Raw genomic sequence first — 15,599 nt, 5'->3', positions numbered from 1 at the left:
TCAAAACAGGATCAAACAAGAAGTGTGTGTTGAGCTGCGGCGTGTTTACCGTCGAGCTTCACTTTCACACATTATGATTTATTCACTTCTTTATAAAGTATCCAGGAAGAAAATGCATTAACTCACGACTCTCAGGCAGCATTTCTTTTCTGTCTTAACTCAGTCCAAATCTCCTTTAAGCCTAAAACTTCCAGCGTTCCAGTAAACCAAGTAAGTAATTAGATCAATGGGGATATTTCATTTTTGAGAGAAATGGACCCTGCAGGCTCACACTGCACTATCTCATCTCAGAGCATCATCGTTATTCTTAAATGCATCTCTAATGACTCCATCGACGAGCTGCAGTGAAGCTGCCAAAAGCCCGAATCCGAGAATTACGACTCTAAAATGTCAGCTCTGAATATCTTTTTCTGTGGCACACAGGTACAAAATGTGACAGTTTAAATTCAAACCTCCTCTCTTCAAAGATATATGAATTCTGATGTTTGTTCTGACTTTCATTTCTTCTCTGCTCCTGCTGCGTTCAGTCACAGTTTGAACTTCGTTTGTGCTAAAAGCATTGGACAACATTTATCACACGGATACGAGAGAGTGTGGCCTTGAATACAGGTCTGCGTCATCTCTGGCGTTTGTGTCGTTCTTTCTAAGGAACCATTCAGTGGAGAGGTTTTCAGTCTGCAGGATCCTGGGGAAGATATGACTTGATTTTCTCATTTGTGAATACACTGAAATGTTTGAGCGAAAATACACACATCATTGTGTTACATAAGAGGACATTGCATTCCTTCTCTGGAGACTGAGTCCTTGTCTTTTTCCAGTAATACAAAGAGTAAATACAGCCAATAAACATGCATGTAGGGCTGGGACACACTGACTCTTTCATCATCCAACAAATCCAAACCAGAAATCTGTGTTTGCAGTTTTGCAGCACGATTCACTGTTTTACAGCACTAACAATTTTGGTGTTTTCACTTTTCACTCAACTAGAAATAAAAGCTCAAGCAACAAAAAGACGAGCGATGTCCTGACTGTACAATCATCCTTTGATGACACTTTGATTAAGTGCATCGCTCCGCCCAAACTGTGAGTTTACAGACTTCAAAAAGCTTTTCCAGGTTCATTATTACACTTTGTACACACACACATGCACACTGACCAGTAATTTGTAGTCTCCTATCATTCTCTCTATGGTTATATAAGGACGCTAAGATAACAAAAATAAGAGAAAAATTAAAGCCAAAGAGGAGTTGAGGATAGAACAAGAGCTCAGATTCCTAAGTGGTTTCCTGACAGAGTACTCGGCGTGCGTAAGATTTAATTTCAAGGCAGCGATTTCCCACTCTGCAAGGATTGTGTGGGCATATGTGTGTGACTAAATGAGCGATGAATCAGAGGGAGTGAGGCTCTACTTTCTCCCAGAAGTGCTGCTCGTACTAACATGTCAAAGGAGTGGTGCAGAAAAATGAATTTGTGCACTGGGAGTAATGCGTAGGACTTTTTTCTTCCCTCGCTGTACTACACCGTGTTTTTTGTCTCATCTCTTATTTGTGTCATGTTTTATTCCGACGCTTCTTATATCTGTGTCAAATCGCAAACGTGTTAAAATACAGATATCTCCTCTCCAGGTGATTTGGTGGCCCGGGCCATGCACCACCTGCAGCCGCTGCACATCAAAAACCCAAGCAATGGGACTCCGGTCCACCAGAAGACCACCACCACGGTCCACTGGGAGCCCGAGGCCCTCTACACCCTGTGTTACTTCATGCACTGCCCACAGATGGAGTGGGAGAACCCCAACGTTGAGCCCTCTAAAGTCAGCTTACAGACCGAGAGGTGAGTCCTGAATAAAAGTGACTTTCACTCTCATCCAATCCAGGATGAGTTTGCAGAAAAATCTGTAAATATGGATCGTGTATGTGGACCAAAAGTCTATTCCAGGGTTTATTTTGGACACTTTTTTAGACATAGTCTAAATGTCTATGCTGAATATAATGCTATCATTGCTTGTGCACACACACCTCTCCCCTCTCCTGCTTGTATTTTCAACACACAGTGTGGGAAAATATCCTTAAAGGTTCCTTTCCATTGGAAAAACACAATAAAACACAAACAGTTGGACCTTTTCAATGCAGAAAACCTTATCCACATCCCACAGGTGTCCCTTAAAATCTGGGGAAAGTGCACTGAAGGGCCCTCCAAGGTCATTTTCCCTTGGAGAAGTTTTTATTTAAACATTACCATACGTGCTAGAAAACATAAAGCCCGTTGGTGCCCAAACAACATCAGCTGGTGCCCTCTTTATGTTTCCTGCCCCGGCCCCTGAAACAGCCTGAGTTAGCCCCTGCCCCGGCTTTCTTTTAAACCACTTAACTGCACACAAAGAATTGGAACACATTTAACACGAGGATAAATTGAATAGCAGCATTTTCATTGGCACAGACCCAAATGGACTGATGATGTAGACGAGTAGACGCTCTTAAATCTTATTCATTGTCTGTGAGAGCCGTTTGATTTTTGTCAGTTGTTTACTCTTAAACTGTGATATGTTGTTCTAGGCAGACATCCACTCACAAAGCTTTGAATCGAACAGCAAAGATGATTTCTGTCCCTGAGAAATGTTTGCAAAACGTTCAAATCAAATCTTCAGAAACATCCGTCAATTCTGACACTTAAAAACAGAATCATAAAGCATTAAACCCACATCTCTGAAAGTGAGGGGCACTCACAAGGTAGAGTAATCTCAAGTGCTGTAAAGGTTAGTGCAGACTTTCCTGCACAAGTTTTTCGCTCGAGCAGCGGTCCTGTAAGATGCTGCGTTGGCCCGTTAGCGCTGACTCTTCCCCGGACACCGAGGAGATTGACAGCAACCAGGGGGACTTCACTTGGATGGACGGACGGATGGACAGATTTCCCAGCGTCTTTCCACCACTCAGAGGATATAAAAACTCCATCCTGGCAACTCAAGGGGAGCCCTGGGAATGTCAGGCAGAGTGACATGTCAGCAGGCTCCGGGGTCCCTGGAGAAAGAAAACTCTCTACTTAGCATTCTGCTTGAAAGGTTGAAGACGAGTAAAGAGGGCCTGGATAACACAGCAGGATGAGAGGAGGAAGGCAGAATATGATTACACGAGATGAGATAATCTTTAAGGATTGTTTTGTGAAGCTTCGGGTAAGCCTGTGTAAGTAAAATTATTGAAGGGGAGTCGATTGCCGAACTAAACCGGCGCTTTAATTATCTACTAGATGTCAAATTAACTGGAGAAAAGAAGAAAATTGGCTCCAAATGTTTGAGTTCATAAGAACGCAGGGGCGGCTCCAAGGACGCGCCGGGGCGGCAGGGGCCCCGCCTGAAATCAGATTGGCCACCCCATGAACTAAAGCTTTAAAGTAGGCATGAAAAGTGGATTAAAAATGTGTAAATCAAAGCTTTGTGTGTGCTCACCTTACTTCACGGACACCTTAGCTTAGTCAGGGTCTGCATGGGTTTGGGAGCCCCAGACAAAAAAATTAGGACACGCCCCCGGTAAGAAATATAAAAAATATAGGGAAATTCAACTTTGTCTTTCTGAGGATGCATTGTTGTTCATTCGGTTCCTGTTTTGACGTGATGTTGACAAAGTGATGAAAAAAACAGATCGCGAGTCCGTATATTGTGTTTTATTTTGAAATTGACCGGATGCTCTGTGCGCTTTCCTTGTCTGACTTCCTGTCCGGGCTGTCATATTCTGACCAGCTTGACGCGTGCCTGCAGCGCACTCCGGCGAAAACAGACTCGCTGCGTATTTGAAACGGAGCAGAGTGCAGTGGCGTCGGTGGCGCGCGCCCGAAGACGGACCGCAGCGCGCCCGAAGACGGACCGCAGCGCGCCCGAAGACGGACCGCGGCACGCCCTGTGTGAGCACAATGATTGACTAGAGTGACAGCTAAGCACAACGTAGTGCGCGGCGCTCACGGACTGCGGCGCGCACGGAGTACGTGTGAATTGGGCTTAACACTACCCTCTGTGTTTTCATTCCAGCCTGGGCCTCCGTCTTTCTCAAACCCTAAACAGTATATATGTCTTACAGGAAGCTTGCTGTGAGTTAAAGAGGGGGGGTTTCTAAATTGTCAGCCAAGTGCAAAACAGCTTGGAAACTCTTGACAGAGTTCACATTTTTTTTGGCAGACTGTTGGTGTAAAGAAGAGGAGAGCTCTGGAAACTGATACAACATGTAGACGCAGTTTGTCAATATCTTAAAGACATAATTAAAAATGCACCAACAGTAAATTTACAGAAGGACCCGGGAGCTGCTTAAATGGCAAACTCCCAAATGGTTTCTCTGTTTGAAATGAGAGATTATATTTGCCAGAGGGTTCGGAGGGTGAAAAGCTCCATGGGGGCCTTTACTGATGGATTCATAATATCATTAAACTAACTTTAACATGAATCTCCCTCCATTTTATTTGTTGTTATGATGCGCATCTGAGACTGCTTCATGGTTTTAAGAGAAAATACATCATATTTCATTATCATCCAGCGTAAGATCTGCTGATTCAGAAATCACTACTAACTTGATAATAATGAATACTAAAAAAAAAAAAGCCTGACCACTTGAGATTCTATAGAAAGCATAATGTTGAATGTGTAATTACAACGATGTGGAAATAAATTCTCAAGTGTTTTTCTGCCATTTACCTTCTTTGAGGGTCAGCTGACAGTATAGAAAAGGATAATTTCTATGAGCACTAGAGGATAATTATTTTGCATGAAAAGGATTTTCTGAAGGGTGACAATGAATGGTATATGGACTACGCTATGGGATATAAATACGACCATGTACTCAATGTAGTTTTTTTTTAAATTAAAACCATTTTATAACTTGGTCTGTGGTGATTGGTCGAATGGTTGGTTTGTTAGAAATATCTGCAAGAGCGCCCGTAGAGGGAGCCCAAAGAATCTCCTTTCCAGCGACTGTAATTGTTGTGCACACCAAAGGAACTTAAATATTAGTCCAGTTGTTTCTTATTCATGCCTGTTTGAGATTTTATTTTGAAATAGTTTTGAAATCGTCCGCTCATTCTGCTGGTGAACTGATATAAAGGTGGGGTTAAATATCTGACGGATGACTGACCTGATTTTTGCTGCTGCTGCACTCTGGTTGGAAAGAGAAACAGCAGACAGGAGAATATAAAAGTCTGTATGTGTTTATGTGAAAGAGAAGGATGAGGTGATTAGACTCTACACACACACACACACACACACACACACACACACACACACACACACACACACACACCAGTCCTGGAAATAAATGATGAAATATGAACTTGTCAGGTAGGCGAGACCCATTACTGATTTTGATTAAAGAAGGTAATAACCATATTTAGGAAGGTTGCGACATCTAGATATCTTTCTGTTTTGGCCCACCGCGGGTTATAAATGATGAATATTGATTTCCTTTTCACTTATCTGTGAGGCCGTCTTTAATAAGAAAGTTTGTGGCTGTGTGTGCTGGATCAGAGTCTCTATATTTGGTGATTTATTTGATATGGGAATACGGACACAGAGCATGAAAAGTAAGTGATATTCTCAGCTAAAGAAATGTACAAAGATCACAGTAATCATGAAAAATGTGTGTATTATATTTACATTTATATCTAATGAAGTGGATATGCTTCACGATTTGACTTATGTCTTGTTAATAAAAGCCTCTGTAATTAAAGTATTTCTCATGATCTTTGTCTACAGTCAAAGTAAACAAACATCTTAAGGTTGAACATACGAGGAGCTGAACTCATCTCCATCATCAGGACTCTTTTATTCACACTTGATTGACATCCACTTGACAACCCAAACCCCAAACTGTCATCACATTCTGATTTAAGTGTTGCTAAATCCATACGGCTAAATGTAGGAATATCATCTTTTTTTTTTTTTTTTTTTCCCCCGACGGAGCCCGAGCCACTTCAAACTCGAACCAGCGAGAAGTGTGACGAAAAAAAAAGAAGACAAAAATACTGCGAGATGTCATATGAGATAACCAAACCTGTCCTGAACTTGATATAGATGTCACATCCTATCAGATCAAAAAGAAGAACTCACTGGTTTTTATTTTGTGAAATCCCTTTGTAGTCTCGTACCAGTCAAATTAGTTTGAACCCATTTTGAATTCATGTGTTTTTTTTTGTGCCTTTGTCTCCCCCTTTAGGCCATTCCTGGTACTGCCTCCGCTGATGGAGTGGATCCGGGTGGCGGTCGCCCACACAGAGCATCGGAGGAGCTTCTCCGTCGACAGCGATGACGTGAGGCAGGCGGCCAGGCTGCTGCTCCCCGGAGTGGACTGTGAACCCCGACAGATCAAGTAAGAATACGAGGATTATAACAAAGTTTAACCGCAACAAGACAAATAAATTAGATCTGACAATCCCCCGACGCTTCACCCACTGAAGACAATACATCAGAATAATACAGAAGGTCGTCAGTCACAAGAAACAAATGTTTTCTTTAGCTTCTGTTCTTTCTCTGGCCGGTCACTCCCACATGAGCTGACAAAAGGGGAGGGACTTCACCCAAGAGGGCGTGTCCTAAAAACAAGCGACAACAAGGTCATGAGCATAGACTTTAAATAGTAATGGACGAAGCCTGAGTGATGTCATCCATCGGTTACTTCAGGGGGCTCCGGAGATGACTTTATGAAAAACACTGAAGGCGACAAGTAGCGGCGTCATTTGGTCACATCCGCTTTGTGACGTCAAGAAATTCACTTTTTCTACCGTTTCGCTAGTCTCATTTACTTTCTGTAGCAAGATCCTGTACCCGTAGGTTAAGTTAATGGCATAAACTTTGATCTACCGGAATCTTTAAAAATATTCGGGACTTGCACAGCCGACATGTGCTTGTATCCAAACAGGAAGTACAGTACCCTTAATACAAAATAAAAGCGTTCTGATGTGCAAAATAGCGGAATTTCAACAACTGAAAGCTTAGATTAAAAAAACGTTGGACAGCCTTATAGCTCAAATAACTATTTCCTGGATCTCCCTTCAAATATTTCACAGGATCTTGTTGCTCTCTGGGATCATTTAACCCCAGTTAACCCTAACCACAAATACGGACATTAGCCTCAACTCTACTTTGTGTGTTTAATGCTAATTAGCAAACATGCTAATCATGCTATGATAGAAACCAAACCTGTTAAGGATAAGCATGGCTGCTTTGTCATTTTGGTCAAAGTTAAGTTTTCCGTCCGAGTTTTGAACACTAGACTCTAAGTTAAGTCAAAATCAAAAGTTTCTCTCCTGAGATTTTGTGGAAAACTTCATCAAGTCCCTCTTTCATGGACTGCAGTAACCGATCTGTTGGATTCATGACTCAGGGATAAATCTTCTCTCTGCATGCTTCAGTCCTGTTCCCCCCCTCCCTCTACCTCTTTCTCCTCTCACCTTCACAAACACTCCAGCTCAGTCACAAAGCCGTGCACAATACTTGTCATCCAGCGGCTCAGTCAGTGATTTTCCGTCGGGTGTCAGCGGGTTAAGAGTCTTATCGCGTTTCATATACTCGCAGAGAAATCATACGTGAAAAAAACCAAAAAAAAACGGAGAGCTGCGAATTGCCAATTAATTCCTCACGTATGTCAGATGAAATTGTCACATAACTTTTGGACAAACGTCAAGGAAAAGAAGTTCCTCTTTGACCCCGCAGAAGCGTCAGCGGTGACAGCTGCTCGCAGCTTGGATTAAGAGGCTTTACAGAAGACATGTGGGTTTTCATGAGTCATGGCAAAATCCTCACCTGGAGAAAAGCTACTTTAAGAAATGCAGAAGTTACAGAAGCACGCAGAGAGAAAAGTGCTTCTTTTGAGTTGTCAAGATTTTTAACCCCTCTAGATCCTTGGTCACATTGTGCACAAGTTGACAGACACGCATCCATACGTTCACTACTTTCTTAAATGTGCAGTGAGTTGTAAACCCACAGAATCTGTTTCCACTGAATCACTGAAATGCTTTCCGTCTGCAGGGCCGAGGATTGTTTCTGCGCCACCAGGAAACTGGACGCGGCGTCCACAGAGGCCAAGTTCCTGCAGGATCTGGGCTTCAGGATGCTGAACTGCGGACGGACGGACCTGGTGAAGCAGGCGGTGAACCTGCTGGGCCCTGACGGCATCAACAGCATGAGCGAGCAGGTCCGAGGCTTCACGCACACACACACACACACACACACACACACACACACACACACACACTCCCACATGTACAGTATGCAGCATTCACTACACACTCCTACACAGGAGTAGTGGAGACTTAAACACAATGAATAGTGAAAGATCACCTGGCATGTGTGTCCTGTTCACACACACGCTGAGCGCAGGCTGCTCCCGATGAGTCATGCAGCGTGTTGATTTCTTCAAAATTCAATTTATTTTTACGAGAAAGTCTGTTTCATTACCAGCTAAACACATCTCCCTGTAGCTTTAAGTTTAGAAAAAGACAAAGAAATGGATCTGTTATTTCATTTCTGCCTGATACTGACTACAAAACGTACCTGCTTTTGACCTTTAAAAGAGTTTAGTCTGAGCATCGGGTCGATAGCTCAGTATTATTATATTATATCCAAGTGTGAACACCAATTGGGATTTTTTTTTTGCCTTTCACAGTCAAAAGAAATATCTGTTATTCCTCGGGCTGCTAAGTGGAAGCTAATAGCGATATCGGATTTTTCTGAGGGTCAGGAAGATGTGCTTGGTTAAGCTCAATGAAATCCAGTCAGCACGCCTCCACTGTGATTCACCCAGAAAGAAAGTTTACCCAGAGCTTCTTTTTAACGATTGTGCAAAGTGTTATAATCAGACAAATGCAGGACAATGAAAATGAAAAACATTGAAAGTACGGTTTTTAAAAGACAAGAAAGAGAGCTGATCGTAGATAAACAAAATAAGAAAAGACACCAGAAAAAAAGAGCGAAAAGCTGGAAAACAAAGTGAAGTTCAGGACCGAGCTCATCGAGAAAGAGAAGACAAATCTTTATTTTTTTTCATGTTATCCGCAGCTCCTGACAGCTGACATCCACATTAAATCAGATTATTTGACTGGTACAGACATAAATCAGTCTCCAGTATTTACAGCTCCTCACAGGTTTTCTATTGATCGACACGTTTCCTCTTTACGCCTCCTGTAAACAATAAACCAGGATGTCAAGGTGATGGCAAACTGACTTTTATTCAGTTATAAAAAAACAAATCGGGTTCAAATTCGACCTGTGGCTCCTTTCCCGCATGTCATTCCCTAATCTCTCTTCTTCCTGATTTCCAACTCTATCCACTCTCCTATCTCTCATATAAACACACAAAAATGCCCAAAGAATCTATATTAAAAGAAAACGGTCGGTGCAGGTCACCAGCTGTTCTACAGAAACAATAAAGCTAAATGCTGTCATCACGCCTGAGAGGCTTTATAATCATCATGATAATCCTGAAGGTGTGTCGTCTTATCACTCCTCATATCTCTGCTTTAGAAGAAGAAGATTGGGATCACCACAGAGGGATCTCATGAAGTGCCCGTCCTTAGACGTGCGGTGATATTCTGCTTAATCTGAAACGCTTTTTTTTTTTAAAAAACAGCCTGAGAAATGTGGAGAAAACTCACCACAATGAAGCTCTTTTGTCACATTTCTCTCGCTTTAACACTTCAGCCGACAGCTCGGAGCATAATGTGTGTGGGCATGTCGAGCTCAAGAGAGCCCTCGGTGCATATGGTGGTATACCAAGTAAAGTTTCACAGCCCACCTATGCTGACACTCCGAGTGGTTATTTTGAATAACGTGTTGATTTACCCCGGAAAGTAGAAACCTGCAGGAATCTACTGTTAAAGTCTCTGATTGATAAGGAGGGGGATTCGTCTTATTTATGAGCGCTATCTTTAGTAAGCAGAACTCTCAACATGCACAGGCAGCACTTCAGAGGTTCTTCACGACAATGTGGTGATTTAAGGAGCTTTTATGTAAAGGAGGACTTGCAGACTAAATGATTTCTTGTAGGTTTCTTATATAAGAGCTAACGAGCACAGCTGCTGGCGAGCTCCTCATAAAGCTGCTAATGGTCTCTGAAGGGGTTTTGCTGATTGCACTGAAATCCAAATTTTCACAGTCTGCGTCAGGAGCACAGGAAGTCCGCCTGCACAGTTTTTCATGCTGATAATGAATCAACATGCTCAAGTGCACTTCTGAACACTTCATTTGTTTAGGTGTTGCAGTCAACAGCAACAAATTAAGAACAGGACAGCTCTTCAGTCGAGTTATTTGTTCATGCAAATACAAACAAACGTCGCTCAGAGTCCCTCTCTTCTCGTCTAAGAAAGCTAAACATTTGAAAGATACCTGCACATTAAAGTCTTTATATAATATAAATCAAGTCTATCCTCTGAAAATAACTCTGTGAGTCATGACTGTCTACAATGGGTGTAACACCCGAGTCCCACTGTCTGTGATGTTTTCAGAGTCCTATCTTCAGTTTGTTTACATCGCCTGGACGGCCGGCTGACTCCTCCCCTCGGGTATAAAAGTTGTTTAATTGAGGGACTAGAGAAAAGAAGAATAACATACTGTACTCACTGCTTAACTGTGTTTCTAGATCACGCTCATTTCAGGTAAATTTACATGCAGTGTGAAGATACGAACATAATAAAGATCGCTAGCGTTAGCATGCTAACACAACAATGCAGCGCGAGTTGTTTTGGTTTCATGCTGGTGCTCAAGGGCGACATCTGCTGGATCAAAAAAATCACATATAAAGCCTTTAAAGGTATGATATGCAGAATTTACATTCAAATATCTAAATTAACAAAAAAATCACTAAGCCTATGTTAAATATATATTTTTTTGTTGAGTACTTACATCACCTCAAATATTTCCAAAAATTTTATATCCCGCGTCCGTCCCTCCTCAACTCATCAACTCATCCACTTTCCTCTTCCAAAAAAGTTCACTGCAGAAATCAATGATCGTGTCTAACCTTCCTCCCCCATCACTCCCTCAGGGGATGACCCCGCTCATGTACGCCTGCGTCCGCGGCGATGAGGCCATGGTCCAGATGCTGCTCGACGCCGGGGCCGACATCAACAGCGAGGTCAGTGTTCAGGATAAAACCAGCAGCACTGTAGCAGCAGCAGCAGCATCTACACATTTATTATTTCCATGCTTTAGTTTTTGTTGAAACTGTTCATTTACATTTGTTGTTGTTGTTGTTGTTGTTGTTGTTGTTGTTGTTGTTGTTGTTGTGTACCAGTGAAAACGATTTGTGTTGCTCTCTTCCTCCCCTCTCTCTCTGTCTTCATCGTCTCACCTGCTGTCGGCATGCCCTCTGTTCTCCTGGCAGCTCATTACATGAAGTGCACAGATAAGCAGCGAACAAGCATCATTTGCATAGTAACAACGATAGTTTGTCTCTACACGGATACAGAATAATAATCCTCTGATAGTCTCCAAATGCAGCCGCTTTTGCTTTACATCACATCAATAATGCATTCCCCCGATGTACCAGTGTGTGCACTTCAGTGTAACTCGCTCCCGCAGACCGTTGCATCCAGCATGAACTCCACCGAGTTGAACCTACAGTAAAAAAAAAAAAAAACAATCTGTGACTGTTTCTGTGTTCTGTCTGTGTTTAGCAGCTTTAAATTGAGTCGGTGATAAGTCTATTCAGAAACATAAACGCTCCATTGACTCTCCTCCATCTTATTGACCTCATCGTTAACTGTTTGTGATCGCTCCATTGGTTCAGCGCCTGCGTTAAGTGAAGGTGTGTTTGACTCTTAAGCAAAGCCTCAGCTGAAGTAATGATCCAGGAGTTGATTCTGTTTCAGGAAAATTGAAAGAACTTGTTCACCCAAAATGCAGCAAACATAGTTTTTAAGATTAGAGAATTGAATCTGACCCTGTGGATATTTTTAAACGCTGAGGTTTTTAAAGTTTCACCAAGACAATAAAGATAAATAGAACAAGTCTTCAAACCCAAAGGTCCACATAGATTGTTAGTTTCTTCTCCCTTAAACGATCCACGGGAGCATTTCATGATTAAAAACCCAAACTGATGGTGGGTAACCCCCAGCCATTTTAGGATTCAGAGCAAGTTTTAGCTTTTTTTGTCGAGTCATGATTAGACTTTTTTTTTAAGCTGTTACAAGCCAAGAAAAATTGATTTTTTTTCTGATTTTACAGCTCTACTTAATGAAATCTAGTCGGCACGCCTCCACTATGATTCACCAAAAAAGTTTACACAAAGCTTCTTTTTAACTTTTTTTTTGTTGATAATAATAAGACAAAATGCAGGACAATGAAAAACATTGAAAGTACGGTTTTTAAAAGACAAGAAAGAGAGTTGATCATAGATAAACAAAAACAGAAAAGACACCAGAAAAAAAAGCAAAAAGATGGAAAACAAAGTGAAGTTCAGGACCGAGCTCATCGAGAAAGAGAAGACAAATCTTTTTTTTTTTTTCATGTTATCCGCAGCTCCTGACAGCTTGATTTATTCCACATTAAATCTGATTATTTGACTGGTACAGACATAAATCAGTCTCCAGTATTTACAGCTCCTCACAGGTTTTCTATTGATTTTAAATGAGGTTGTAACCCCTCAGCCGTTGTAGGATTCAGAGCAAGTATTAGCTTTTTTTGTCGAGTCATGATTAGACTTACAAGACGCCTACCAGCCTCATTCCTGATTTTACAGCCAAACGTTCTTTAGCTGGGGGAGATTAGAGTTCTTGTGAAGATGTCCAGAGGAAGGTGTGCGGGTAATGACCCAGCACAAACCACAAATGAATCTCCAATCACTCCCTCTGAATTAAGAAGTGGAGAGAAATCTCAAACCTCAGCATGTAAAACTTAAACGACCTGCAGGGAGAAAATATGACTTTGTGATTTGTACTTTGGGTGAAAACAGATAACAAGCTCCACACCGCTGATAAAAACTATACGGGAGGCATTTAGTGAAACTCAGTAGTCTCGATATTCAATGCCCTTGTGCTCCATCTGAAACTGCCTGATATTATAAAGCGATTAATAATTCATCACAAAAAAACACAACAGTCCCACTGTTGTTTAGCGTCAAAGCTCTAATGAAATGTGACATTACATTAAGCGTCTGTTGGAAAAGAGGCCCTCCTCCAGGCGACATTTAGGAATAATTTTCTATAATTTACGCAGAGATAAAGCCTCTTAAGAAATCACAGAGCAACGTCAGGCTTGTGTGGCGGTATTCATTTTGCTCATGAGTCAGCACCGCCCCGTTTTGACTGTGTTTGTAGTCTTTGCCAAATGTTGTGTTTCCCCTCTGGTTTCATTCCCCCCCCCCCCCCCCCCCCCCTTTTTGAAATGAAACACTATTTAAAAAGACGCTATAGGTAGCACAGAGCGCGGGCCGGGAGAGCCGTGCCCAAGGTAGATGCACCAACCCAACGTTAAAGCGTGAGGATTGAAACGAGAGGTTTTTAAGATTTCAAGCTGCTCAAGATTTTTCTGTCAAAGTCAAAGAGGAAAATCTCTCTCTGCTGTCCTGCCCTCACTTTGCTTACACTCCTCCTCCTCCTCCTCCTCCTCCTCCTCCTCCTGCATACTGCTTCTCGCTGCTCCCTCTCCTCCTCCCTGTCCTGAGCTGTGAATGTTAATGGCTGTATATATATATATATATATCTCTCTCCCTGAACTTCACCTATGACTTCCCAGGTGCCAAGCACAGTAAACAAGCACCCCTCAGTTTATCCTGAAACGCGCCAGGGGACGCCTCTCACTTTCGCCGTGTTACACGGACACGTCCCTGTCGTGCAGGTAGTGACGTTTCTCACCTGTAAACATTAACCTGTGGCCCTTGCCCTGAACCTTTTGTACTAAAAAACTGAGGATATGATTAATGATGATGATTATTATTATGGTGCACCATCATAATAATAATAGTTATAACAACTCCATGTGTCATTTTTGATTTCTCCTTCTTGATCCTCCTGTCAGTGACACGCAGAGCCAAACAGCTGCCGTGCCACAACAACACACATCTGTGTGACGCTGTGACGTGTGAAAACAAGATGTTTGTTTTCAACACTGCAGAAAGATGTTTGTACCATGACAGTCATTATGTTTACCTAACTACATCATACAATATGTTTTAACAAGAGAGCCTTCTTGTTTTACTTTTTATCCTGTTATCACACTTTTCATTTAAACACTACAATAGAATAGAATCAAATAGAATAGCTTAATTAGATGGTTTATTTCCATTCGACCAGGTAAAGGACATTACAGGTACATTGGAGTTTTTGTGCATTTCTCCCAGAGTCCGCTCTACAAACAAGGTAAAGGTATAACAAAAAATAGAATAGCAATATAAACATAAGGCAAGGCAAGTTTATTTCTATAGCACATTTCAACAACAAGGCAATTCAAAGTGCTTCACACAAGACATCGAAAGCATCACGACAGAGGAAAGAAAATATTAAAATAGATTATAAAAAAATCACTAAAATTATTAAATCTGAAAATATGTTCAAATAAAAATAATTCAAATGAAATTAATTGAAATAAATAAAGTGAAAATATGAGAGAATAAGAGAGTAGAACAAATCAATAAATTGTAGTAACAACTTGAAAAAATTAAAGTGTACAAAAAACTATGGACACTGTACAATGAAGTAAAATCAATCATCTTGTTCATTATGGAATATATCACAATATATCTAAAAATAAATATATATATAAATATTATTTATTTAACATTATGTGTGACATCAATAAAACATGAAATATTTCACTCTAATCAGAAAACTTTAAATATTATATTTTAAATTTTATTTTATTTATTTAAATTTCTGCACATTAAGATTTAATATTCTTTACGTTCACATGGTGGATGTTTAGACTCTAGACGTGAAGTTGCTGCATTCACTAACATACAGTATGGTACTGTATATTACATCAACTTCTATCTCTATAGCATCAAAACCTTTCACAATGTAACAGGAGAACTTATCATTTCATTAATATTAAACATTTCTACGGTTCCCTTTAAGTCCCAAAAAGTAAAAAAAAATAAAAATAAATAAAAATCTTTTGCACACATCATCATATCTTGTGCGCACAAATAAGATGATAACTTTGGAACAGGATAATTATATTTTTTACTTTTTTGGACTTAAAAGGCTACTTACACTTTTATTTTGAAATATGACAAAAATACAACATTTCTATGTCGGAATATCAGTGATAAATCTCTATACAATAATTCAAAATGTGCAGATCTCTGGTACCGTCTGGCATTAAAATGTCATTTCTATTAGTTATATTTATAATAGTTATATGAAATAATAATAACAGGGTCAAATCTAGTTATAGTGTGAATCATATCTTTTTAGAGTAAATGAATACATGTTTGTCTTTTCTGGCATGGCAGCTGTATGTCTCTGTGTCCACCCCTCATGATTCAGTTTGTTTCTTTTGATTCATGTATGATCTTCACATGTTTAGATGAGTCACTCAGCCCCTCACATTTATATCTGAATCTAAAGAACAGCCCTGCAGCAGCAGACCAGAGAATCTTCCAGAGGCCAAGCAAAACAGTGCAGAGCTCAAA

At 40.8% G+C, this 15,599-nt stretch overlaps 1 protein-coding gene across 1 annotated transcript in view; it reads left to right on the top strand.

The window, feature by feature from the left end:
- Nucleotides 1-15,599, top strand: part of LOC132956693 (ankyrin repeat and BTB/POZ domain-containing protein 3-A) — a 177,104-nt gene that overhangs the window by 139,322 nt on the left and 22,183 nt on the right. Inside the window, exons 3-7 of the mRNA XM_061030265.1 lie at nt 1,626-1,833; nt 6,189-6,341; nt 8,000-8,165; nt 11,013-11,102; nt 13,703-13,804. Of these exons, the coding sequence (XP_060886248.1) occupies nt 1,626-1,833; nt 6,189-6,341; nt 8,000-8,165; nt 11,013-11,102; nt 13,703-13,804 (719 nt within the window). The remainder of the gene's footprint in view (nt 1-1,625; nt 1,834-6,188; nt 6,342-7,999; nt 8,166-11,012; nt 11,103-13,702; nt 13,805-15,599) is intronic.

Source organism: Labrus mixtus, chromosome 22 (genome assembly GCF_963584025.1).
Source record: "Labrus mixtus chromosome 22, fLabMix1.1, whole genome shotgun sequence".
NCBI lineage: Eukaryota > Metazoa > Chordata > Actinopteri > Labriformes > Labridae > Labrus > Labrus mixtus.
The sequence above is the reverse complement of the archived record's forward strand: the minus strand, read 5'-3'. Positions and strand labels throughout refer to the sequence as shown.